Source organism: Squalius cephalus, assembly GCF_949319135.1.
Source record: "Squalius cephalus genome assembly, chromosome: 19".
Lineage (NCBI taxonomy): Eukaryota > Metazoa > Chordata > Actinopteri > Cypriniformes > Leuciscidae > Squalius > Squalius cephalus.
In genome coordinates this window covers 4,591,692-4,617,578 of record NC_137140.1, presented here as the reverse complement: position 1 = coordinate 4,617,578, position 25,887 = coordinate 4,591,692, and the positions used below count along the sequence as shown (strand labels likewise).

At 40.1% G+C, this 25,887-nt stretch overlaps 2 protein-coding genes across 5 annotated transcripts in view; both read left to right on the top strand.

The window, feature by feature from the left end:
- Positions 1-25,887, top strand: part of ppp4cb (protein phosphatase 4, catalytic subunit b) — a 276,860-nt gene that overhangs the window by 91,394 nt on the left and 159,579 nt on the right. The gene's annotated exons all lie outside the window — the stretch shown is intronic.
- Positions 459-25,665, top strand: taok2b (TAO kinase 2b). 4 transcript variants are annotated; one of them, XM_079851507.1, is made up of 20 exons: positions 459-905; positions 3,482-3,622; positions 3,739-3,810; positions 5,585-5,686; positions 5,898-5,943; positions 6,078-6,174; positions 8,145-8,258; positions 8,444-8,535; positions 9,421-9,514; positions 10,210-10,291; positions 10,400-10,567; positions 11,820-12,026; positions 13,643-14,002; positions 14,441-14,515; positions 15,025-15,153; positions 15,232-15,435; positions 17,790-18,029; positions 22,480-22,692; positions 22,896-23,078; positions 24,688-25,665. In XM_079851507.1, exons 2-20 carry the CDS (start codon positions 3,491-3,493, stop codon positions 25,531-25,533), a joined length of 3,456 nt encoding a protein of 1,151 aa, XP_079707633.1. In that variant the 5' UTR covers positions 459-905; positions 3,482-3,490; the 3' UTR covers positions 25,534-25,665. The 4 variants fall into 4 exon arrangements, with proteins under 4 accessions (XP_079707633.1, XP_079707635.1, XP_079707634.1 ...); XM_079851509.1 differs by lacking the exon at positions 14,441-14,515; XM_079851508.1 differs by lacking the exon at positions 14,441-14,515 and having other exon boundaries at positions 22,480-22,701.

Genomic DNA, 25,887 nt, shown 5'->3' with positions numbered 1-25,887 from the left:
TCCTGTATTTTTTTCTTATACAAATTCTTAAATTTACAAACACTTTTGCAGCACTTCAGTTCATTGTCCAAGGTGTTCCATAGTTTAACTCCATAGACACACACAAATATACTAATGACGTGAAACCTATTGTACTGTACTATTAATTATTTTGAAGCAATACTTTGATGTGACATGGGTTTAAAATAGCTTGCCTAATATAAACACAAAATATTATAGTGTTGTTTTCCTGTTGTAAGACAAATGCTGTTCTATTATGCATTTCATCTATGAATTATGTTGTTTTACGCTGACTAATAGACTCAAACCTGTAGAGCGACTTTGCCTTCTCATTTCACTCTTCAACACGCCACAAAAATAATAAGACTGTGTGTGTGTGTGTGTGGATTCTGTATTGTAATGAAATGCGTATTTAGAAAACATTAGAAACCCTTAATTTGACTTTCACCCGCACTTCCGGTTTCCGGTCGGCTCCCGCCCCGCTCCGCCATCATGAAGTCCTGAACAAAAAGCGAATGAGGCAGGAAAAGAAAAACAGGGACGGACCTGTCGATGACAGAAATAGGCGAATTAAATGCATGACGCCGACGGCATGACAAAAAATGATAAAAATACGCGCGGCAGAGGCGGAATATCGGACTGTAGTTTAAAGTGCTCATTCGTTGTGTTTGACAATCAGCTGATCGAGTCCGTTAACGGTTAACAACTGTATTATCCATTCAATTATATCATGATCGGACTGATTACCGGCCGCTGATCGCGATCGTTACGTTAGAAGTAGATGGATCGCTATTCAAATCGATCGCTTTTTGTGAAGTGAGAAAGGAGAAGAAGAGGCCAGATTTTCCCCAGCAGGCCGGGAGCTAGCTGACTCTAGCTAGCTACAGTGGATCCCATAAACCACGGTAGGACAGGCTCGTGTAAATCATTTAATGCAGGGCTGGGTGACATGCATGGCGTGGAATATCGCTAAACTGTGATTTTTGTTGTCTAAACGTTATCTGCAGCTGTTTTTGCAATGCATTTGATGCGTTTTGGGTAATTGCATTCATATGCTTGCACAATGTAACAACGTACATTCGCATCGTTTCATTTTCCTTGTGCTTCATCAACTGATTGTGCAACATAATCTATTATTTAACCTGGTAAAGCCTGACATACACGTTACAAATCATTTTAAAGTGGAACAGTTTATTGAACCTTTAAACAAAATATAAAAGAAAATCTTTAAAAAAAAAAAAAAAAAAAAAGGTGTGCATGTTTTGTCAGATTTGATACATGAGGCTTTTATGGCACATTATAGGGAACATATGGAGCTCATACTCGGGGAGAAAGAAACACCAACGTTATTCAGAGGCTCAAATTGAGCAAAAATATATAATTTAGTGCAAATGTTATTTATATTAGCAAAAAAGAAAGATGAAATTCTGATAGATTGTGATGTAAATCAATGAGGTCTTTATACAGTAAACACATTACTTCCATATAAGTATCAGTTATCATCACTCTATCTCCCAATGATAAGTCTTATTAAGATATTATGTAAACACTTTTGCTCTTGTGTTTCTAATTGTGGGGGGGCAAATCATATGCACTGCAACACAATGATGATTGAGAGATGAACATTAACAATTTAAAAATTAATCTTACATTTACTTGAAAAATCATTAAAGATTTCACAGCAACCACATCCTGAAGGTGGACATTTTTACAATCAGATGACAGAAGGCATGTCGTAGATCATGTACAACTATTTTGATCTGGTTGATAATTTAGAGGCCTTGGAAATTAATTTATGAAACATGCTAGCATGCATTAAAGTGTTAACATTAAAGTCACACAAGTTTTACAAAGAATCCTGTTATTTATGTGAGAGTTCCTTCTGCTCACACGTTGTATATTCTCAGATTTCATCTGCTATTTCTCTTTTCTTTTTTGCATGTGTGTTTAATCTTAACATGAACATGACTCAGAGCGTCATGGAGAGGTGTGAATCTGAATAGTGAGTCAGGTGTCTGGTCCAGCATCCTCCTTTTGAATGCTCTTATGTGATGCATAATCAAGCACAATTATTCTCATGCAATCATTTCAATTGTGGATGGTTCAGATCATCGCCCTATTTTAGTTGTTCTTATATAATGCACTCTGTTGCATCTCATTATATAGTGGCGCTTGACTGTTGGTGAACCCTTAAGAGTTTTCTGCATAAATCTGACCTGCATTGAGACAAGATCATCGATACATAAAGTCCAATTCAATAAATAGCACAAAAAACACTATATTTTCACTTAAACTGGGAGAAGTGCCTTTGGTGTGAACCCAGTCCTGCTCATTAGCTTGGAGGAATTTTGGTTTCAGCTCTGAATTTGATAGGGTTACATGCAAGAACTGATTTCAACATTTCCATTGGGTGACGATCAAAACTTTGCCTCGTCCATTCCAAAACGTTATATTTCTCCTGCGTTGTCTCGCAGGACTTCAGTTCTTACACCGACACCTTGACATTTTCCTGCAGAAACCTGCCAAATCCGTCCTGGTTTTACATATAAAACAAAAAGTTCTATTTTGGACTCCTCTGTCCACAAACCATTCTTTCAATAGTCTTCTGGCTGTACATGTGTGTGGTTTTCAGCCAACTTTAGACTGGCAACAATGTTAATCTTGGAGCGCTGTGGTTTTGGTTCTTTCTATCCTGCAATACACACCCATGATGCTTTTTTGTGACCTCCTGGAATATTAATTTGTCTCCTGGACTGATTTTATCCATTTGTACACTCCATAGATCGGACACACAATTATTTCATATATTGGATTTTTGAAAATGTTTCTAGAAACTTTCAGAGATCTACAAACTTCAGGATCATACTAGATAGAGAAGATCTGGGTTTATGTCCTTTAAGTAAAATTGAACTGAACTAACAATCCTAATGATTCACATACTTTATACCAGTGATGCACCGATATGAAAATTTTGCCCGATATGATAAAGCCGATAACCGATATATTGGCAGATAAATCTAAATACAAAATTGATATGTTCATCAGAATGAAGATCGATTAAAATGAATCAATATTGTCAACCCTGCCCTAACTATTATAGGACCTGGATAAAGATAATGTATTAAAAAAGAAGAACATTATTAAGGGTTTTTCTAGCTTTGTTTAATTTTGATCAGATGCCCGTTCTGGTCCATGTTTGGAAATGGCACGTTTGATATGTTGAATGTTTCTATTATTGGTTGTTGGAATGAATTATTCATAATTTGTTGTAGAAATATAGGCCTGGCTCCTTTTTATCAGCGTTAACCCTGAGCTGTATCCTAGATTCTTGAGTTGATTTGCTGTATGTAGGGTAGATGCTTTAAAGCGGATTTGTCCAGTTTAGTTTCTCCTAATATTTGTATTTTAGGTTTTTCCAGTCAATCCTATGCTGATGTTAATGTGCAAACTTCCTTTTGTGTGTGTGTGTGTGTGTGTGAAGGCGCTGGCCATGCCGTCGAGTGTGCGGGCTGGGAGTCTCAAGGACCCGGAGGTGGCGGAACTCTTTTACAAGGAGGATCCTGAGAAACTCTTCACAGACCTGCGTGAGATCGGCCATGGCAGCTTTGGAGCCGTCTACTTTGTAAGTGGCCATTAGGACATTCAGAGCTGTAGCACAGTTCAGTGAACAGAGATGAAGTGACTATCTGTGCCTCTCTTCCTCATGCGTTTCTGCTTTTATTTGTCCACTTCCTATAGGCCCATGACATCCGCACCAATGAGGTGGTGGCCATCAAGAAGATGTCCTACAGTGGCAAGCAATCTAATGAGGTGAACACGAACACACCAACACGCAGCGTTCCTGTATTTTTGGTTGTGCAAAGCAGTGCGACTTGGCTAGAATCAGTCTGCAAGAAATCTCGAGCATCATGCAGGTGGCTTTATGTAAGAGCAAGATGATGGCTCTGTTCCAAAACCTATTGAGCTGCCTCTCTGGGAAGCATTTTTAGGCATCATAGGCAGACTTCTCACACAAAGGATGTTTTAAAATGGTAGCAGAATCAACTCTTGTTTAAACTAGAGTTGCGTGCATTTTATAAACCCCTCACACAAGCACTTGTTAACGCCATCTCCAGTAGTTTGTTGTTGTTTTTGTGTCTCATGATCTTTTTCTTATTTGAGTATGAAACAACGTGTTGAGGCAGTGTTTCCACATTGTGCCAAAAATAAAAGTCATGCTGATAACGAGAATTTACACCACTGTATGCTTACTCCAGTGTACACATAAAACAAATACGCCAGTTCCATGATGCACTGCAGCATACGCACTTATGCGGTGGAAAATCTGCTAAAGATGGTTGACAAATGAGAAAAATTCAGTTATAACTGAGAAATGTCAGCAACATAGTTGCTAATAAACATGCCTTTTCAATGCTTATTAGAGTGTTGCGTTGTTAGCTTAGCTACTTTCTAACAGCAAACTCCATTGAAGCCAATAGAGTTGACTCCGGAAGTAAAAATCCCATTCTTTTTCTCCATAGGGAAATCATTTTTTAATGGTAACTTATAAACTTTAAAAACAGACCTACTTTGAGCTATGAGGTGGTTAATTGATTGTATATGGCTTGTAGATTCCTGGTGAAAAACTACATTACCCACTACCAATCAGAGAATCGAAAGAAGCAAATTGTGCCAAAAGAACTCTTTAGTCACACTTTAGATTACCGTCCAATTCTCACTATTAACTATGACTATTGCTTCAATAAACTCCTAATTGCTGCTTATTAATAGTTAGTAAGGTAGTTAAGTTTAGTTATTGTGTGATTAAGGGATGTAGAATATGGTCATGCAGAATAAGGCATTAATATGTGCTTTATAAGTACTAATAAACAGCCAATATCCTATAACTAGTTAATAGTGAGAATTGGACCCTAAACTAAAGTGTTACCAACTCTTTTTATATTTCTCCTACATTTTCAATTTGATTGTCATTTTCAATGCTTCATGGGATTGTGTTTCTTTCCTTGTACTCTTTATACTTGTACTTTTTTTGTTAAGTTTGTAATGTTGTTGTGATCCTCCTCGTAGCTGGCTGGTTGGTTTGGTTCATGGCTTATAACCATTAAACGAAGACCAGAGAAACAAGGCCAGTAAAAAGTGGGTGGCCACCTTTGAACTCTGAGTTGAATCTCCTCAAGTTGATGCCTATATTGGCCATTTTTAAATCGCTCTCTTATGAGGTTACAGTTAGGATGCTGCCTTTGTAGGCACTAGACAGGAAGGCAGTTCATAGTGTTTTTTGTATTGACTGGCATGTTACCAAGTTCTGTTCTTTGCAAGCCCCAGCATTGCATTCAAATTATGCAAATCAGACAGCATCTCTCTGGCCGAAATAGACCGTTGTGCCATTTAAACAGCGGAAACTACTCCCTTCACTGTGCCGCAGAACACTCAAACGCCAAGTGCCACGCTACGCCTCATTTGCAATCTCACATTTTCGGCTGTTTCACACAATCACATAGATCAGAAATTTGAAATGAAGGGGAGCAGAAGCCGACGCTGAATAGTCGCTGATTGTTTCATTGTTCTCTCGTTCCTGCTGTAGAAATGGCAGGATATCGTCAAAGAGGTGAAGTTCCTTCAAAAGCTGCGGCACCCCAACACGGTGGAGTATAGAGGCTGCTACCTGCGCGAACACACAGCATGGGTGAGTGTTTCTGTGTGTGGGAGGGAGGCTGAACGCTTTTCAAAAGCCTCGTTCAGGGAAGAGAATGTACTGACCCGCTAACAGTTTCCATTTACTACAATAGCAGCCCTACATGCACCACTTGTCGCTTGCTAACAGCAATTATGCCTTTTCTTTATCTCCTCTTTTCTGTCTACCTCTCATTGATCTTCCTTTCCTACTTTTCTTGCAGCTGGTGATGGAATACTGTTTGGGCTCTGCCTCGGATCTGCTTGAAGGTGAGTGAGTTGTTTCAGGGAGCATGTGGATGTTTACAGCTGCTCGGTCAGATGCGGAAGTGGAAAACGTCACTGGTCAAGAAGTTTGCAGAAACAAAAAACGGGATCCCATTTTTTTTCTTCCCCTTTCCCAGTGCACAAGAAACCACTACAGGAAGTGGAGATAGCAGCAATTACTCACGGTGCATTGCAGGGCTTGGTATACCTCCACTCGCACAACATGATTCACAGGTAAAGAGCAGCTTGAGTCTTGATTTTCAAGAGCATCACGCAAATCAGGGGTGTGCGATCTGTATTGTCTACAACTAGCTTGACAAGCCAGACCCACATCAAGATGTTGGTTCTGGGAACACCCCATTGGCAGGGCTCAATCCGAGGGGCGGGATAAACGGTTGTCTTTTCAAATTCCCTCTGCACGCAATAGGATAGCGCTACAACCAACCAGAGCGTTTTCCCACCAGCAGAGCTAGTTGATAGATTAAACTTTTGCCGGCAAAACACATCTCAACATCTTCCTGTTTTAAGAATGACTTCAGTGCCATTCTTTTCTCAAAGAAAAGCTTAACTCCAAGTCTTCCAGAGTCGCGGCCAAAGCCGATTCGAAAGACAGCAACTCTTCTTTGTTTTCAAGTAGCAGGGAATTCACGCGTAACCGTCACAACTCTGCCGTCATTATGTTAAGCCCGCCCACCGGCTCTATACACGATCTGATTGGCCTGACTAGAGTTTGGTTTTTCCAGCTCGCAAGCCAACGGAGAGTTGCTAGACGACACTGGCTGCAAAATAAAATTTGCTGCCGCTCGGGTGCTAGTCTACAACAGGCGTGTCCAGTTCTTCTCCTGGAGGGCCACTGTCCTGCAGCGTTTAGCACCTACCCCAACTGAACACACCTGAACCAGTTAATCAAGTTCTTACTGGGCACAGGCCTTCCAGGGCTGAGTTTGGACTCCCCTGGTATACGATATAAATGTTGTTTTAAGGATGTGGAAGCTGTCATTATCTAGCATGCCACTCATTTTACAAAAAACAAACACACACACCTCGAGTGCACACTTTCACTGTGTGATGTAGCCTAGTAGATTGACTCCAAAATTCAAGATATAGGGGACTAAAAATAGTTTTTCTTATATTTCTATATGATATAGTTGAGCAGTATTACACAAGCAAGCATGCAGTTTATCCCAAATATTAGCACGATTGGAAACGTGATTTGATTTCTTACAACAGTTCAGTAAACAAGAAGCTAATATTCTGAGTTACATTTCAGATATAATATTGCTAATATTGTCAGTTTTTGCTTTTTTACCAATGAATATAGTTCCAAACAAATCCTAAACAGAACCGTTGTGCAATCTTCGAGCAACAGACAGTGGCTTCTCGTTACTATTTAAATCAGTTTTTGCACAAATCAATCAATGATTCTATGATCCATTCATAAAGACTGGAGCTGTGTTCGGCCGCTTTTGCATAGTTTGTGCTTGCTGTTTAATAATCATTTGAAACATAGCAAACTAGCAGCTTCAGTAGTAATGAAAAGATTTATCTTGAGCTCTGTCATGGAAACTATGTATAAACCTCAATTAAACAATTTAATAATGAATTAAAAAGGAATTTATAGCTGTATGATATTACGCTGTAGCCACATTGGACCAGCGGTTTGGAAAATGGATGGATGGATGATTCAGATGCGGGCGCTATCTTCTGGCATGGGAATTCATCTGGCTCGATCGTCACAGTGCATTATGGGTATTCTCTAGACTAGGTCAGTTGTACACTTGTTATTGCGGTGCAACATGGGATTTAATTTCCTTGATAAAGTCCACTATGGTACACTCCCACAAATGACTGTAGTATCAAATAATGCGCTATTTAAGGGTATCGGGGGCGATTTCAGACACTTGAACAAATCGGTTGAATTTACAACACACAGAATGTGAAGACTATGTAAAGCTTCAGGAGTCAGATGTCCATGTCAGACCTAAACTAACCAAGGTACCAGCACAAAAACACTAATTATCGGTTTCGACAAAATCCCAGAAATTATCTTGATATAATTTGTCAATATCGCACACCCCTAATGCAAACGCATTCTGATATATTGCCTTTATGATCCAGTTTTGTCAACTCTGCAAATCATTTTGGCTGTCGCCTTCAGTAACAACATATCTTCTTTGAATCTTTAATGTTTCTTCCTTTTATAGGGATGTGAAAGCAGGTAACATCTTACTGACTGAGCCTGGCCAAGTCAAACTGGGAGACTTTGGCTCTGCCTCCATTGTTGCTCCTGCCAACTCCTTTGTGGGCACACCTTACTGGTACAGAAACACTTCCCATTAATTACAACGCCTTTTATCAACATATTAGGCAGAAATATACCCTTACGCATGAGTTAAAGGTCATTTTAAATGGTTTTCTTGCACACTAGATTGTTGCAAATAGTGAGATCATCTGGTCAATTACTGTTAGGAGAGTTATGACAGAAGTTGTACTCTGTTTGCAGGATGGCTCCAGAGGTAATCCTCGCTATGGATGAAGGGCAGTATGATGGCAAGGTTGACGTGTGGTCACTCGGCATTACCTGCATAGAGCTTGGTAAGTCATGTGTGATGTGCAAGAGAACACCCATGTGTTGTATGTTGAAAGAGAACACTGTGTCAGTACATCTTTGGCGTGAAAATGATCTGTATGTGAAAATTTCTATGTTCGACATATTTCACACTGTTGCTTACCACAGACAAAATATTAAAGAGGCCCTATTACGTCGTTTTACAAAGTCTTGATTTTGTTTTTGGGGTCTGCTATAACATGTTTTTGGGGTCTGCTGTAACATGTGTTTGGGGTCTGCTATAACATGTTTTCATGCTTGAATGCAAAAAAACAACAACATTATTCACATATTCGACATTGTGGCAGCATTTCTCTTCCCAGTACGTCAGTAACGCTCTGGGCTGCGTTTCAAAAGTATCGTAAGCCTAAGTACGTAGATCGCAGAACCATTGCCACCAATGGTCTTTTGAGAAAACACAGGCCTGTCTCTATGAAGCCCCTCCTTCCGAAAAGCACAATGTGCTCCGTGTGTTGTGATTGGTGCGTTTGAGAAATGTCACGCCCCTTACCATAACTGAGAGATTCAACACACTACTAACTCACTCAACCAGGCCCCGCCCCTTTATTCTGCGTATCCCTTGGGTGGGAATTCTTTAAATGAGGAATATTTTGACGTTCATTCCCGGAAGAAACTCTACAATGGAGGCGTTTCAGGGAGTTCAGACACACTGACACTGATATAGAGAATAACTCCTGCTGGAGGGACTTTGAAACTTTGCAGACCTTTTTCATGCTCAAACAACAACATTACACACTAAAGAAAGATGAACATGTAAAAACAGCATAATAAGGTGAATGTTTACAGTAATATACTTATTATAATAGATGCCTTACTAACTGCTTGCTTGTTTCTTTTTTTCTCTATTGTAGCAGAGAGAAAGCCTCCCTTGTTTAACATGAATGCTATGAGTGCCTTATACCACATCGCCCAGAACGAGAGCCCAGTCCTGCAGTCCAATCACTGGTAGGGAACCAGAAAAGCTTCATCCACACTGTCAAAGATCTTCTTGCTTTTTATGTGTTTCCAAAGCAGCGCTGTATTGATATACCTCAAACATTCTGATCAGGGATTGCAGAAAAGCTTAACTACAAAGCTTAAAACCATTTGCCATAAATATGCTGTTGAAAATACTCTTATTTAAAATGCTAGATGATATTATTTATGTGTAAAATAGTGTAGTTTCTATGCAATATATTATTGTGTATATAATATATACAATGATATAGTGAAGTGGTGCCTTCAAATAAAATGAGCAATTAAGTAAAGGTATCAAGGGGCGAAGGCATCATGATAGGGGTGTGTGATCCTTTTGGGTAGGGGTGTGTTTGTGTTGGTGATTTCAATAGTGAGAATTGGACCACAATCTAAAGTGTCACCCAAATTATTATATAAAATAAGACGGGCATTTTGACATAGAAGTGCATTTGATCATTCACATGTGTAGCTGTATCCCTGTGATGTGCAAAGCACGTAAATATGTTTATGACTGTGAGATCGCAGTCACCTGTCAGTCAGATACCGCAAGTACCGAACTGAATCATACCCAATTTAGTATCAACTTTATTCACTTTGTACCAAGTAGCTCTAACAGGATGTGCCTTTTGAATTGCACTACATTCAACTAACTAATTTGCATATTTTGTTTCCCAACCTCTCAGGTCAGATTATTTCCGTAACTTCGTAGACTCGTGTCTGCAGAAGATTGCCCAGGACAGACCTACCTCTGATGTGCTGCTTAAAGTAAAAGTCTTTTGAGGAGCTTTAAGGCTGTTAATGTTACACTTTCTGAACACGATGCATTCCAGTGATTGCTGTTTGGAAATAAACCTCTCTGCTTTGTTTCTCCAGCATCACTTCCTGTGCCGTGAGCGTCCAGTGACAGCGGTGATGGATCTGATAGCACGCACTAAAGACGCCGTGAGGGAGTTAGATAACCTGCAATACCGAAAGATGAAGAAGATCCTCTTCCATGAGACACATAATGGGCCTGCTATCGAGGGGACGGAGGAGGAAGAGGTGGGAGAACCTTTCAACTTGTCTGGTTGTCAAATAAATAAATTAAAGGAACTTTGATTTTCAGAATCCCTCGCGTTTGAAAGAGTCGTGCACTATCAGTTCGTCTGTTTACACTGCAGTAGAAGAGCTATATTTGGAAACATCAAATGTGGTCGGTACAATAAATATGTCTGTCTGGGTGCCGTCCTCTCGTCCAATTGTTAGATCATGGAACCAGAGAAGAATTTTAACAATAGACATAAACAATTTAGGGTTTGTTCAATTGTTTTGTCTATTCACTTGCGTTTCAGACGTTTTTCAGCTCATGTTCCAAATGTTTGGAGTCTTTTGTTCCTTTGCTCCGTTCGGACCTTGGGTGTGCTTGAGTGATTTGTTTGTGACACAATGGCAAATTGTCTCTTTGATTTAGCTAGCCTTAAAGTCAATATGAACTCAAGAATGATCTTATTTGCTTTCAGAGCCCGCTATTGTAAAGAGTTTTTTCTTTGTAGTGTTTCTTCAAATGTAATAACTTGCTTTGCCTCTGAAATGGCTTTTCCTTTTTGTATTTTTCTAACCTTTGTTATAGAGACCACTTTTCACAATCTAATCAATCAATGGACATTTTCTTTGACTGTAATCCATCACATTATGGATGTAAAATGGGTTATTGAACACACTATAGGTGTGAATCTTAACTTTCCTCATGATTTGATTAAGATTCAGGGGGCAATCACATTGCATCTTGTCCTCCAGTTCTTTTATTAATAATACACACTTTAAACTTTTTAATGAGATATTTTCAAACATAAGAGCATGTCAAATTACAAGGCAACCTACTCCGCTGTAATATGTAAGCAAAACAATTGTTTATAGTGGATGTAAGTTATTTGCTTATGAAAAACAAGCAACTTTTTATTAATACTCAAGAGTTCTTAATTTACAATAGAACAGTGCAACATGTGATATTTAATTACATTTAAAAAAAATAATGATACTTTAGTTTTTATGCATCAGTGCAGAATCCTTCACATCAGTATTGGGATGCAACATGAAAACAATTATATTCCACAGCTCTAGATCACACTTTATGGTGTTTTTTAATCTAACTTAACCCTTTAATAGGATTGACCTGGGTTAATTGTTTCAATTAGATTTCAAGTTTTTCTTTTACAAATGGCATTTCCGGATGATTTTAAAAAAGGTTGTTGAAATCCCCATCACCTGCTGGTATCATAGTTTCAGTGTTTAAATGCAGTCTTGTGTTTTGCAGGATGTAGAGCAGTATATGTTGCGGACGGGCACGGTGAACAGCATGGAGAGCTCCCATTCGCTGCCGTCCATGTCGATAAGTGCCAGCTCCCAGAGTTCTTCAGTGAACAGCCTTGCAGATGGTTCGGATGACAGTGGAGAGATGGCTATGATGCAGGAGGGCGAACACACAGTGACCTCCAACAGCTCGGTGCTGCACAAACCTCTGGTACGTGTCGATGGCTTGTGGTGAAACAACTTAGTCAAATTACATTCAAAAAAATCTTTTGTACTCCCCAAGGCTGGCATTTAGTTGATCAAAAATAATAATTAGCATTTATAATTGGTCCTCAATTTATTTTAATAATGGTTCTTATCGATGTTGAAAACATTGCAGCTTAATTTTTTCATGATTCTTAGAAACATTCTTAGAAACATTTATTTGAAATAGAAATCTTTAGTAACATTATGTCTTTACTGATCAATTTAATTCATCCTTGCTGAATAAGTGATGATTTAATTACCCCAAAGTTATGGTAGTGTATCGTGGTTTTGAGTACCAAATCAGCATATTAGAAATCTTTCTGAATGATCATGTGACACTGAAGACTGGAGTAATGATGCTGAAAATTCAGCTTTGAATAACAGGAATAAATTGCAATTTTAAAATGTATTCAAATAGACAGTTATTTTAAATGGTAATAATATTAACAATATTACTGTTTTTACTGTATTTTTGATCAAATAAATGCAGCCTTGGTGAGCAGAAGAGACTTCTTTTATAAACATGAACAATTCTTTATTATAAACTTTTGACAGGTAGTCTATGCTAGGGGTGGGAATCTCTAGGCACCTCACGATTCGATTCGATTACGATTCAGAGGGTAACGATTATCGATTATTGTTTTTTTTTGTTTTTTTACTTAAAGCATAGTATTTATGATGACCCATAACAAACTTACTTCCAATCTTCCTATATTAATTTTATTAATAAAACAAATGGAGGTGATTTGGCAAGTCAACTGTAATCCTTCAGACAAAAAAAACATTTTGCTGAAGCAAAATCACAAACAGTTTTCGTTCAAAAATATAGAATTATGTACCAGCAGCTCTCATATAAATAATTGTGGACTTATGCATATTCTGAATAATTAGTAACATACAAAGCCGCTCTTATACACAACTAAATAATAAAGAGTTATGACTTGAAATGTTTGCTGTATACCACAATCAAAAACAGCTTATACAAAAAAAGTGAATGAACATCTGCAGAGAGCACAGTCAAAATGTAACTTTTTGTGACTGGCATTGCACTGATACATACTGTAACTGGAGGGTAGTATAACGTACGTATAACAGATCGGTTTACAGCATATTATTGTGAAAACTAAACAATACAGAAAGCAGCTCTCATACAAAAAATACTAAATAGGTCACAATGAAATTGCCAATTTTCCATACGTTAGCTTTTAACGAAGAGCGTGCCGTTCGAATTTGGCCCTCAGCCATCATGTGTCTGTTATGTGCGTGCGAGTCGCAACTCTGTTATATGCGCACGCCACAGACTGTCCGCTCACTGCACGTCCGCTTTGAGTTCCGCCTTTTGCGTTCCGTCAATATTACGTTATTAGAAAAAAAAAATTTTTTTTTAGAAAATCGATTTTTGACATTTGTGAATCGATTCAGAATCGTCCACGTCCGCATCGCGATGCATCTAAGAATCGATTTTTTCCCCCACCCCTAGTCTATGCATGTATGTATATGTGTGTGTATAAATATACACACACATATGCACAGATTTATTTCATGATTCTTCCTTCATTTGTCCCTCTGTCCCCCACACAGATCCATGATAACATCTATGACGACCCGTACCAGCCGGAGGTGGAGTCCCAGCCGCAGGGCCCCTCTGGCGGTCGCAGGCGTCGAGGACGGGACCACTTCGCCACAATCCGCACAGCCTCATTGGTGACCCGTCAGATCCAGGAGCACGAGCAGGGCTCAGCGCTGAGAGAGCAGATGTCCGGATACAAACGCATGAGGCGGCAGCATCAGAAACAGCTGATGGCTCTGGAGAACAAGCTGAAGGCCGAGATGGACGAACATCAGCTCAGGCTTGACAAAGAACTGGAGACGCAGAGAAACAACTTCGGCAGTGAAGCAGACAAGCTTGGCAAGAAGCACCAGGTCTTCCTGGAGAAAGAGGTGAGTGGAGGAAACAATGCTTGATGGTTTCAGATATCTTTTCTTTATAAATCCTTCCTTCTGACCTCTTATCAACCAGTATATATTAGATAAATAATATGTTTGTCTGTAAAGCATGTGTTTTGTTATCTGTGTTATATGATTTCTTCTTGTGTCGTCATCATTTTCAGTTCTTTATTTAACAGGATTGAATAACTCAGCGGAGGGAAGAAGGTTTAAGCTTCCTCCTTCAAAGTTTTATTTTATGTAGCTAATATGATATGTTCAGGGGTGGGACAGGGATTCATCCGATAAGAGGTGTACACGACCTCATATAGAAATGCTACAGAAAAGAGAATAACCAGTCCAAATATAGGATCCTTCCGGAACACAAGAGACTTTCCCCCATCCTTGACTTGTTGGCCCAACAGTAAACCCACTGACCTTTCTCCCCTAAAGGAGCAACCTACCATCTCTGCCTTGAACACCTTCTGGGTGGTGGCAAAAACAGATGTGACCATACAAAGAGAGATAGTGAGTGAAAGTCAGGCTGAGAGCCGTTTTATTCTGCCAATCTGCCCATTTTAAATGTCATGAGACAACGGGTTTTATATGGCAAACTCTGAAGAACTTATTTTGTATCAAAGTAAATTATTTTTTTATCACAAGTACATTATCAAAGAAATCTTTGATAGTGTTGTATATACATTTTGTATTCTTTTTTTCTCCATCTTAAATATATATATATATATAATTTTTTTTTATTATTTATTTCTATTTTAAATACATTTAAATAAATTATATATTAATGAAAAAAATATATACATATTATAAATATATATATATATAATAAAAAAGTGCAAATATGTTCATTTATATACAATATTTGCACTTTTTTATTTATATTTTAATTTTATAAAATGTTTGTATTTATAGTTCTGTTGAATGTTGAATCTTTATCTGCCATGTAATAGCCTGTGAAGATGATATGACAATGAATTTAAATATAACAACTTTTCTTTTCTCCTTGTCTTACCACTTAGACTAAGGGTGCTCTCACAGAAGAGAAGAAGTTTCAGCAGCATATCTTGGGCCAGCAGAAGAAGGAGTTGACCAGCTTGCTTGAGTCTCAGAAACGCCAGTACAGGCAGCGAAAAGAGCAACTTAAAGAGGTACGTCACAATCTGGTTTGGCTGTTTGGCTGTGGATTTGCTCAGATGTAGTGTTGAATTTTTTCGCCCTTTGTGCAGGAGCTCAATGAGAACCAGTCCACGCCGAAGCGAGAGAAGCAGGAGTGGCTGGTCCAGCAGAAGGAGTGTCTCCAGCAGATCCAGGCAGAGGAAGAGGCAGGGTTACTACGCAGACAGAGGCAATATTACGAGCTGCAGTGTCGCCAATACAAGAGGAAGATGCTGCTATCTCGCCACAACATGGAGCAAGACCTGCTCAGAGAGGTACTATCCAAATAATCCACCGATATTTGATCATTCATGATTATCGGCATTATTAGTTGTTTTTTAATTAGTTTGTTATTATTAATTTGCATGACTTTCAGATGACCACTTATTCACAAAGGACAATCTGGTTTATTTGCTTATATTGTCAGTCACATGCAGTTTTTTACAATGGATTTTGTGAGACCGTGGTGGATGGTCCCCTGGAGGAAACTTTTGAATATTTTAGAGTTAATTGCATCAATCTAATGCCTATGAAAAGAAACAGCACCAACCACTTATGAGTAACCAGATTAAGTTTTTATTATTTTTTTTAGGAATATATTACTATTGTAATACAACTGCATAGCAAAATAAAATATAAATTAGTGGTGGGAATAGATTAATTTTTTTAATCTAGATTAATCTCACTGTTATCTTGGAATTAATCTAGATTAATCTAGATTAAAATGGCTCATTTGAATTCTGCCGAAGGCATTCAGAATATGTGCTACCCAAATAATGACTAAAGGGCACATGTTTCTTAAATACAAAGTGACATTTAAAAGAACTTGTGAAGAAATGCCAGAGATTTTTTTAAATTTTTTATTAAAACTAACATAAAGTATGATTTTTTTTATTTATTTATTTATTTTTTACTTTGAGCAATGATGGAGCTATAATAGACTCTTCTTATGAGCATATACAACAAAATAGCTCCTTGGAAAAAATGAAATGTAGCCTAATATTGTAGTAGTTATAAACAAAGGTCTATTTTTAGTTCAGATTAACATTTGAGGGCAGCAATTTTATTCATAATGTCAAAATAAAACCAACGTAATGTTACTTGAAAGCATTATAGCCTACTATTCCTGCCAAACTTCCATGGTTGCAGTTAGTGTTACTACAGTAAATCCATGGTAAATGTTGCAGATCTGTGGACACCGGATAGTTCATTCATGGCACAATGTTTCTTTCTGGCTTCCACGCACTTTTTGATCCGTTAATAACGGAGAAATGTGAATGTTTCTCACTAGATCTCGCAGCAATGTTATTACTTCTGTGGCGAATTCAAATGATTTCTTTACTGGATCTCTTAGCGCTGTAACAGTGTCGCATGATCAAGATCGGCTCGCTCTGCACTGGTCCAAACTGATAAACAACGGTCCGTCAACCACACAATAACGAGTAGCTCAGTTTCGTTCCGCTTACATTACGTTTGCCATTTGATGTCGGACAATTGTCTCTTACATTATGAGCGCGCTTGCCACGCGCGACCCGCCTACATTTGAAATAACGAAATTTTGGTCGGCAGGAAAAATGGTCCAACGAACCGTTCGGTTTGAAAATGCGTACCGAACACCGAACCAAATCCGCGCTAAAATATCAAGGTGAAAGTCATCATAGCTTGCGTAGTATAGACCCAGCTCCCAACCCAACTTTGAGAATAGATTAACGACGATATTTTTTTTATCGCCCGATAAGAGTCTCACGTTAACGCAGCACGTTAACGCCGATAACGGCCCACCACTAATATAAATATTTGATAATAAGTATATAAATGACTATACTACACACTACAGCAGTAAAATTACAAAACTGAATTTCTTCACTTGCTAGAGTTAGTTCATTAAACTTTTATTTTGGCGAATGTGAAAATAAAGCGTAATTGGCACACATAGCATTCATAAATGCATGTTAAACTCAATACATTAAGAGATGGTAAGAATGGTAAGAACAAGAACTAATAAGAATGTAAATGAAATGCAATGTAAGTCGCTTTGGATAAAAGCGTCTGCCAAATGCATAAATGTAGATGGAGTTCACTGCATTAACTGTGAAGCGAGCCGCTGCAAACACTGGATGTGCTGCTGCTGCACTTCAGATTATATACTTTGTTACTTAGCAAATGGCTATGATTTAATTATTTGACAACCACACTAAACCATATTGTGATTTATGGTTTTAGCTCAGTTGACAGACGCTTTGCCAAAGCAACAGCGCAAAAATATATATTTTGAAATTGTCCAGTCCAGGAAACACTGCAAATATGGCCAGTGTAAACAAAATTTTATTTTATTTCAAATAATAAGGATGTTTTTTATGGTTTTAGCTTTAGTTAATGTTAATGTTTAACACGACAGCGAGTTTAATGATCAAGGTCTGACGTAGATGCTCCTACTCACAACTGCAAATTAATGTCTTCCGCACAGCCAACACTTTCCAAAGGGAGCTCTTAAAAGACACCATTCCAATGAAAACTACTAATTAAATACCATGTACTCATTTATGCCTGATCACAGTTGCCTGATGCTTTTCTAACCACCATCCTCCATCTCTGCCTCCTTTCTTTCCATATACTTGTCTCAATGTAGGACCTGAACAAGAAACAGACTTTGAAAGATCTAGAGTGCGCCATGTTGCTTCGCCATCACGAGTCGACTCAGGAGCTGGAGTTTCGGCAGCTGGGTCTGGTGCAGCGCACGCGGGCCGACCTGATCCGGACGCAGCACCAGACCGAGCTCACCAACCAGATGGAGTACAATAAACGGCGTGAGCAAGAGCTTCGGCAAAAGCACGCCGTCGAAGTCCGCCAGCAACCCAAGAGTCTGAGAGTGAGTGACTGTGACATTACAGAGGATACAGAAGGGGAGGGGGAGGATCAAGCTGAAAGGGAGGGGCTTGAAGGTGAAGGGGTGGAGCCAAAGGAACAGCTAGAGGATGAAGGAAAGAGAGATGGAGAAAAGATAGATGGGGATGAGAGTCAGCCGGTAGGTGCTGTTGAAGACACAGCTGAGCAAGCTGAGAGGGAAATAAAACTTCTTGAAGGAAATGACACTGAAGAGATATTTACTGACCAATGTGAAACAATAGACAGTGAAGGAAAAGTGGAAGATGCTGCAACATCAGCTGACAATGCAAACGAAAGTGCAAAAGATCAAACTGAAATGTCGTTAGATGAACAGCAATACGTTGAGGGCAAAATTGATGCCGATCCCAGACAAGTAGAAGGGCTTCTGTGGGATGACGCTAGCGAGTCAGAGAGTGAGGATGAGGATAGAGGTGTGGCCGACGGCTGTCCATCAGAGCTAATTCCCGCCCCTTCTTTTGAGCGCCGCCCACTAGAGCGCGACGCAGACGAACTCTCCGAGTTCTACTTTCCGGATACGTTAGAAGAGCTGGAACCTCCGCCCGTCTACACGCCTCCCTCTTCCCAACCTACCCTTCCCTCGCTCTTTTCTCACGCAATCTGCCTCGTTCTTTCGCTCTCGGCTGCCATGCAGCCATCCGTCTTCACCCTTCTTTTCCTCTCCGTCTTCCTGCTTTCCTTGCGCCGCTCGCCTCCTCTTCCTTCGCTCGCTTCTATCCTTCTCTCTGGTGAGCTTGCCTTCCTGGCGCTCTTCTTTTCCTACCTATTCCTGCGTTCCTGCTGCTCGCTCTCATTTTCCACATACCTTTCACTAACATATTGGGGCTCAGGCCTGTTCAGTCTGGGTTTGTCTTTAAGCTTAGGACTCTATTACGTCCCCGTAGCCTTGATCTCTGCGTCCTTTCTCAGTTCGCCTTCACTTTTCCTCACCCTTTACCTTGTGGTGGTCCTGGTCGTCCGGCCGGCCAGGGTCTTCCTCCAAAACACTCCACGCAAACTCAATCGCCTCTGGATGCGAGTTCTTTTTCGACTGCCAAAGCCTCTTTTCACTGTGTGCCAGTCTCTTCTGGGTGGCCTGACCGAGCGCAGCCTCTACGACATGTTCCCTAAAGCCGGACGCAACTGGGGTGGGCGACAGTCCCGAATCCCTGTGCCTTTAAATAGCCTTCTTGCACAGTATCAGGCCAAAAGCAAACACTCCGTTCTGTTCGCACGGTTCCTGCTTTTGGGACGCCGGTTTGTCCGGCGACCTCTCGGCACTCTGACTGACCTGGCTAACTCCGTGGTGTTGCGCTTAGCCAAACGCGTACTGAAGGAACTGCCGCAGAATTACCTGAAACGGCTGCAGGCCTTCGGGTTGCTGCGAAGGGAGAGACCCTGCAAGCTGCCGATTCTTTTGCCTAGAGCCGTGAGGGAACAGAGGCGGAGGATGAGGGAGAGACGAGAGAAGGAGAGGAGGAGAAGGGAGGAGAGAGAGAGGATGTACAGGGAAGACGGGAGGTGGGAGAGTGTGTTGAGGAGAACCGCTTCAGGGAGGACTTTAAAAGGAAAGATAGTGCCTTGGAGATAGATTGAGATGGAAGAAGGGGAGGTATGTGAGCATGCACATTCCATCATCCATCATTGTTCATTTTTCTTTCTGATCTTATGGCTGATTTATTTTGTCCGTTTGCTTACATGCACTCCTTTTTTGTGCCTGATTTTACAAGGAAGTACCCGGTTAAAGGGATAGTTCACCCAAAAATGAAAATCCTCTAATTTACTCACCCTCGTGTCGTTCCAAACACAGAAATGTTAAACATTGAAGCAAAAATTACTTTATTTTTTTATGAAACCAGAGGTTTCTGTCTCTCTTTTGAAATTCCAGGTAACCAAAACTTAGAAGGTCCAAAAGGTTGTAAAGGTGTCATAAAATGTATTACCTGGACTTTCATTTGAGGGAGAGAAAAAATCTCTTAATTTGTGTTATCACATGAGGGTGAGTAAATCATGGCAGAATATTTATTTTGGGTGAACTATCCCTTTTAGATTAACCTACTATTTTTTTTTACAACTCGCTCATTCACGGTCAGTCGCCAGTGAATGGAAAGCTTTGTTTGATTATTGTGCTTTTTGTAAAAGTTTCTGGGTTTTTATTTTTTATTTTTTTACTCTGAGTTATTTTATTTTCAAATAGCAAGAGCTATATGTGTTATTATGGTGATTGTTGAAGCCATGTCTGTGCAATCTTGATTTAGTTTTCATTTTGTTTTGAAGGGGGGGTTTTGATTTCTACATTGAAAAATTGTATTATATTCCAAAACCAAAATGGCTCTTTATGAAAATGACCATAGGCCTTTCAATTAAGCCATGCACATTCAATGCTAAATTAATGTACTGTGTCTACTGTGAAAGTGGATTATAATACTGTGCTTTACACTATAGATCTCCCAAAAACGCAACACTACAAGCTTATTCTTCCAAAAGTGCAATAGAAGTTTATTGAATAAAGCGCCAATGATTTTTCCTACTTTTCAAATAAGTCCTGGTGTATAAAAGGTTTCGTATTGAAATAGTAAAACATTGAAAACTAGGCTGCATATTGTTGCAAAATCAGTGTTTTGTATAATTTCAAAAGCTTCAGAACAACTAAAAGCCGCTAAAATATTAATAAAGTCCTCTCACTGGAAGTTTTAGAGGCAGGACCTCAAGAATGGCAATCACATGCCACATAATCTGGGGGTTTTCCACCATCAGATGGATGAGCAATCCTAAATGCTGTTAGTTCAGTTCTGCCACTTTAGCAGTGAACTTTATTGAATGTTCGTTTAAACATCAATCTCTAAACTTTAAGTAAAATATTTACTCTTCAATGTGAGTGATCTATTATAAATTCAGTATATGAGATATGCAATTAGATTCCTGTTGTATTACTAAAGATGTGGGTGGTTGATGTGCTTTTTTGGCACATAAAAGTTCATATACTTGTAGTTTAGCACCTACATTTATTTTACACAACAGTATATGAGGAAAGATGTTTGTAGACCATTGAATTTGGGAATATGTATACAGAGTTTAGAGAAATATATTGTTATTGCACTAGAGGCAATGATCTGATAATATTTACCATGTAAACAAATGTTTTGGACATATCCTTACCAAGAGAGGTCTAGCCTGTTTAGATGAAGCATTTATGCAAGACTTTCATAGGTTAGCCCTAGTTTTTCAATGTTTGCATGGCACTGTTATTTTATATTTATTAGTAGTCTATTACTGCATATCAGAGACTATAAGAAGAAGCCATTTGACAATCATCTTAATGTAAGGTTTGACAAGAAGAATGCAAATTGAAAACCAAAGATTAAAACAGAGTTGTGACATAAGAAATGAAGAGGTTGATGGTTGGATTGATGAAAAATAACTTGCACACAAATTATATATATAAATGAAACGCTCTGTTAAAAACTCAAATACTAAAAGGTCTTCATAGAAATCTTAACATTATCAAAGGGACCATTTGTGTACTGCAATTGGAAATGAGACATGAGTAATGAGGAAATACAATATAAATATTTTAAGAAAATTCAATTTCTTGGCAAAAAAAGGATGCATTTCAGTTTTAGCCATATTTGTTCCAGTTTTTGAAAATGTCATTTTTGTCTTGTTACTTATTGTTTACATATGCTATGCTCCCTTTTAAAAAAACAAAAACAAATCACAAAGTATGTCTTAATTATTATTTGATGAATGTTTGTGTTATTTTATGTTGCATTGCACCGTCTGTTTCAAGGCCATTGTGTGTGCGTTTCATCCTCATTTTGTGTTTGTGCATGAATGGATGTTTACTTCAAGATTAAACAAAGATTTCTGTTATATGTTTCTGAAATAAATTCTCTATTATAATCATTGTCCTTTGGTTCATTTTATATTTTACATCATTTTAAGTATTTTTGTCTTATTCATCATCATCTCAGTTTTATGTTTTCCATTCATATAGCTTTGATGCTGCTGTGATTATTGTCTTGATAATTAAGTTATAATTTATAATGAAGTGTCTTAGGAATTCTGATCATCACTTATGTTTAACTGAGGGCACTATTATCTTATTAAATTGTACACTCAAATATGTACTAAGTTTAAAATGTTTTATTAGGTAAAACATGAATAAAAAGTGAGTCATTTTAATTGGTATAACAAAGACAACAAAAATTGTGGAGATTGTAGAGAATCTGAATTTACAGGTTTCTGCTCAAAATTATTTGTACTGTTTCATGTCCCACAATGTCATGCTACATTAAAATAAAGACATTGTTTTAAAGTGTTTTATGACCAATGACGGCACATTCGTGCTGTGACGCTTCTGTCCTTCCCCCTCCACTCTTTTCTTATCTGTCTGTTGTCAAACCTTATTACAACCCTCTTCCCTGTTCCTGTAGTCCAAAGAGTTGCAGATTAAGCGTCAGTTCCAGGACACGTGTAAGATCCAAACACGTCAGTTTAAAGCTCTGAGGAACCACTTGCTGGAGAACACACCGAAGTCGGACCACAAGGCCGTGCTGAAGCGTCTCAAAGATGAGCAGACTCGTAAGCTGGCTATTCTGGCCGAGCAATACGACCACTCAATCAACGACATGCTGTCCACACAGGCTGTGAGTAAGGCAAGGACACATCAATCACAATTCCCATCCCACTGACCACCAAAACCCTCACTCAAACCTACATCATCAGTGACATACTCTCAAAACTGTACATGGTAAGGTATCTCACCCTACATCTGATCCCAGCAGCCACACACACATCAGAGTTACCCCTGCCTCATTGACCTTTCCCGTTTTGTGCTGTTTCACTCCAGCTGCGATTGGATGAGACTCAGGAAGCCGAGTATCAGGTGCTGAGGATGCAGCTGCAGCAGGAGTTGGAGCTGCTCAATGCGTACCAGAGTAAAATCAAGATGCACACTGACACCCAGCACGAGAGGGAGGTTAAAGACCTGGAGCAGAGAGTGTCCATCCGCAGAGCCCTGCTGGAACAAAGGGTAAAGGCTGACTGCATTCATTCACCGCCATGATGGTAGACACATGGAAACTAAAGCAGTGGTTCTCAACTGGTCAAGTTGCAACTAAACAGTATCTAAATTGTACAAAAATATGCAATGTCCTTCAAACAAAGTCCAATAGAAGAGAGCGCGTCTTCAGGAGAAGTGTCCAGTCAAGGTGCTCGATGGTCTAGGGCAGGGGTGTCAAACTCAGATCCTGGAGGGCCACCGCCCTGACTACAGGTATGTGTGTTGGAGCTGGTTGGAACTAAACTTCCAACCAGCTCCAACACACATACCTGTAGTTTTTAAATAAGCCAGAAGGACTTGATTAGCTGGATCAGGTGTGTTTAATTAGGGTTGAAGCTAAACTCTGCAGGGCTGTGGCCCTCCAGGATCTGAGTTTGACACCCCTGGTCTAGGGTTTTTAATAGTCCATCAAAGAAAACTTCAGGATGATCATGGCACTCTTTCGAATTAAAGGGGTGGTATAATGCCCTTTTCACAAGATGTAAAATACCTCTGATGTCCCCAGAGTGTGTGTGTGAAGTTTTAGCTCAAAATACCCCACAGATATTTTTATATAGCATGTTTAAAGTTGTCACTTTTTGAGGGTTAGCAAAAACACCTAGTTTTGTGCCTAGTTTTGTGTTTGTGTCATTTGTATCTTTAAATGCAAATGAGCTGCTGCTCCTGGCATAGAGGGCGGAGCTTCAAGAGCTCCTGTTTTAGCAGCTCCGATTACCTCTCGCAGACACACACTAAAATGACAGAAACTGTTCTGCCTTTTATGTTTAAACGGAGTCAGACAATGATGGAGAGACTCGAGAAGAAGTGACAACATGTAGAATGCAACAGGACGTCTCTGAATGGTTAGTTGATGAATTTATGTTGCTGATGTGGAGTTAACCATTTTCAATTAGCATATTCTGTCATGATAATCTATAAATCACTCATATAGGAACTGTTGTGAGATGCACACAAGAGGGACTTTCTATTGCATGTGTAAAGACGGATGTGACAGCTTGAGCAGACTCACAAATGTGCTCGACTACAACAACTCTTCCTCTTCTCAACACTGCTTGTGTGTTCAGGGGGCGGGGTTTATGTAAATTTTAGGGTTGGTGATGTCACTAACCCGGGAGGAATGTGGTGTAGTCCCTACCAGCCGTTTGTTGTAGTCCTTAAAAAACGATTTCTTTAAAAGCAAATATCTCCCTTTGCTTTGAACTTTGAGCGTTGTAACTTTGCAGATGTTGTTTATGCTCAAACAGCAACATTACACACTAACTAAAGTTAGAAAAGTCAAATCATACTCAACCACCCCTTTAAAACAAGTAATTAATTTCATTCGAAAGAGTGCCATATGCAATGTCCTTTTCCATTAATTCATTTTTGGGATGTACAATGACTTAAAATGATTATCAGGTTGGTATACGGTTATCTCCATCATCAGACAATGATCCATCAGTAATGTTTTACTTGGGAACAGTATTTCAGTGGGGCTCATGCCCTAAGTAAATAGGGTCTAGCCCCTAGTCATGACCCGTCAGTTGAGGACCACTCTTGTACAAGTGCAATTCTGACATCCATGGATCTCTTTCTCCAGATCGAGGAGGAGATGCTGACCCTGCAGAACGAGCGTTCGGAGCGCATCCGTTCCCTCCTGGAACGCCAGGCGTCCGAAATCGAGGCCTTCGACTCTGAGAGCCTCCGCTTGGGATTCAGTAGCCTGGCGTTGACGGGCATCCCCTCCGAGGCTCATCCCAAGCAGGGCTACCCGTCTAGCCAGACCCCCCGTCCGTCCGGCCACTGGAGTCACGGCGGGGCGCCGCATCCCCACTCCCGCAGGGGCCCGAGCCGGGCCGAATCCTCTTCCTCGTCGTCCGCCTCCCACGCCTTGGGATTACCGCGAGACGGGCCTTTGCACCACTCCTCCCGGTCCTCGTCTTCATCTTCGTCCTCCTCCTCTTCTTCCCATCACAACCGGCACCACCTTCCCCAGCACTACCATCACCAGAGCACGCCACAGCTGTACAGGGAGAGAGAGAGGGATAGAGAGAGGGAGCGGGAGAAAGAGAAGGAGTGGGGCGGAGGGAGCAGGGGGGACCTCGCACACCCCCACGTCTTCTCCCACCACCTTCCCTCCCGCTCCTCCTCCCAGTCCCTCGCTCTCCTCCCTCCTCCTCCTCCCGCACCGCCTTCCATCACACTGTCGTCCTCCTCCGCCCAGTCGTCGTCGGTTTCTCAAGGAGTCTACGGAGGAGGTGGTGGAGGCGGAGGGCTGGTGGTTCGGGGTCCCAGCCTGATGGCGTTGAGGAACAGCCCGCAGCCCCTGCGCAGAACCGCATCTGGCGGAGGCCCAGGAGGGTCTGGTGGTGGAGAGGGAGTCCTCAGCCGTAGTACCTCGGTCACCTCGCACATCTCCAACGGATCCCACCTCTCCTACTCTTAAGGGTATGGAGTAAGGAGGTCGGGCTTGCTTTGTTGAATTCCTCCAAGCCATTACAATACGAGTGAGAGCACATTTTACTTGTCCTATTGTTTTTGTTTTCCCTGCTCGTTGTTGTTTTTGTTTTTTTTGTTTTTTTTTTGTAAAAAAAAAAAAGGGGAAACTGGCTTGGAAAATCACCACTGCCTTCTAGACATCTTAAAGGGATGTTGTGCGACTTCTTTAGTGTGATGGGGAGAATTTGTACATGCACACACTACAGTATGAACACAGAATGTTTATAAAGTTCTATGTCAGTCAGACTTTATGAATACATTTACATCTATGGGAGTTGCTCCAATGCATGAGATTAATGTA

Coding starts and splice junctions, on each gene's coding strand:
- taok2b (XM_079851506.1), top strand. CDS start 3,491: ATGCCGTCGAGTGTGCGGGCTGGGAGTCTCAAGGACCCGGAGGTGGCG. Junction 8,536..9,420: donor CATTACCTGCATAGAGCTTG/GTAAGTCATGTG, acceptor TCTCTATTGTAG/CAGAGAGAAAGCCTCCCTTG. Junction 10,568..11,819: donor AGGGGACGGAGGAGGAAGAG/GTGGGAGAACCT, acceptor TGTGTTTTGCAG/GATGTAGAGCAGTATATGTT.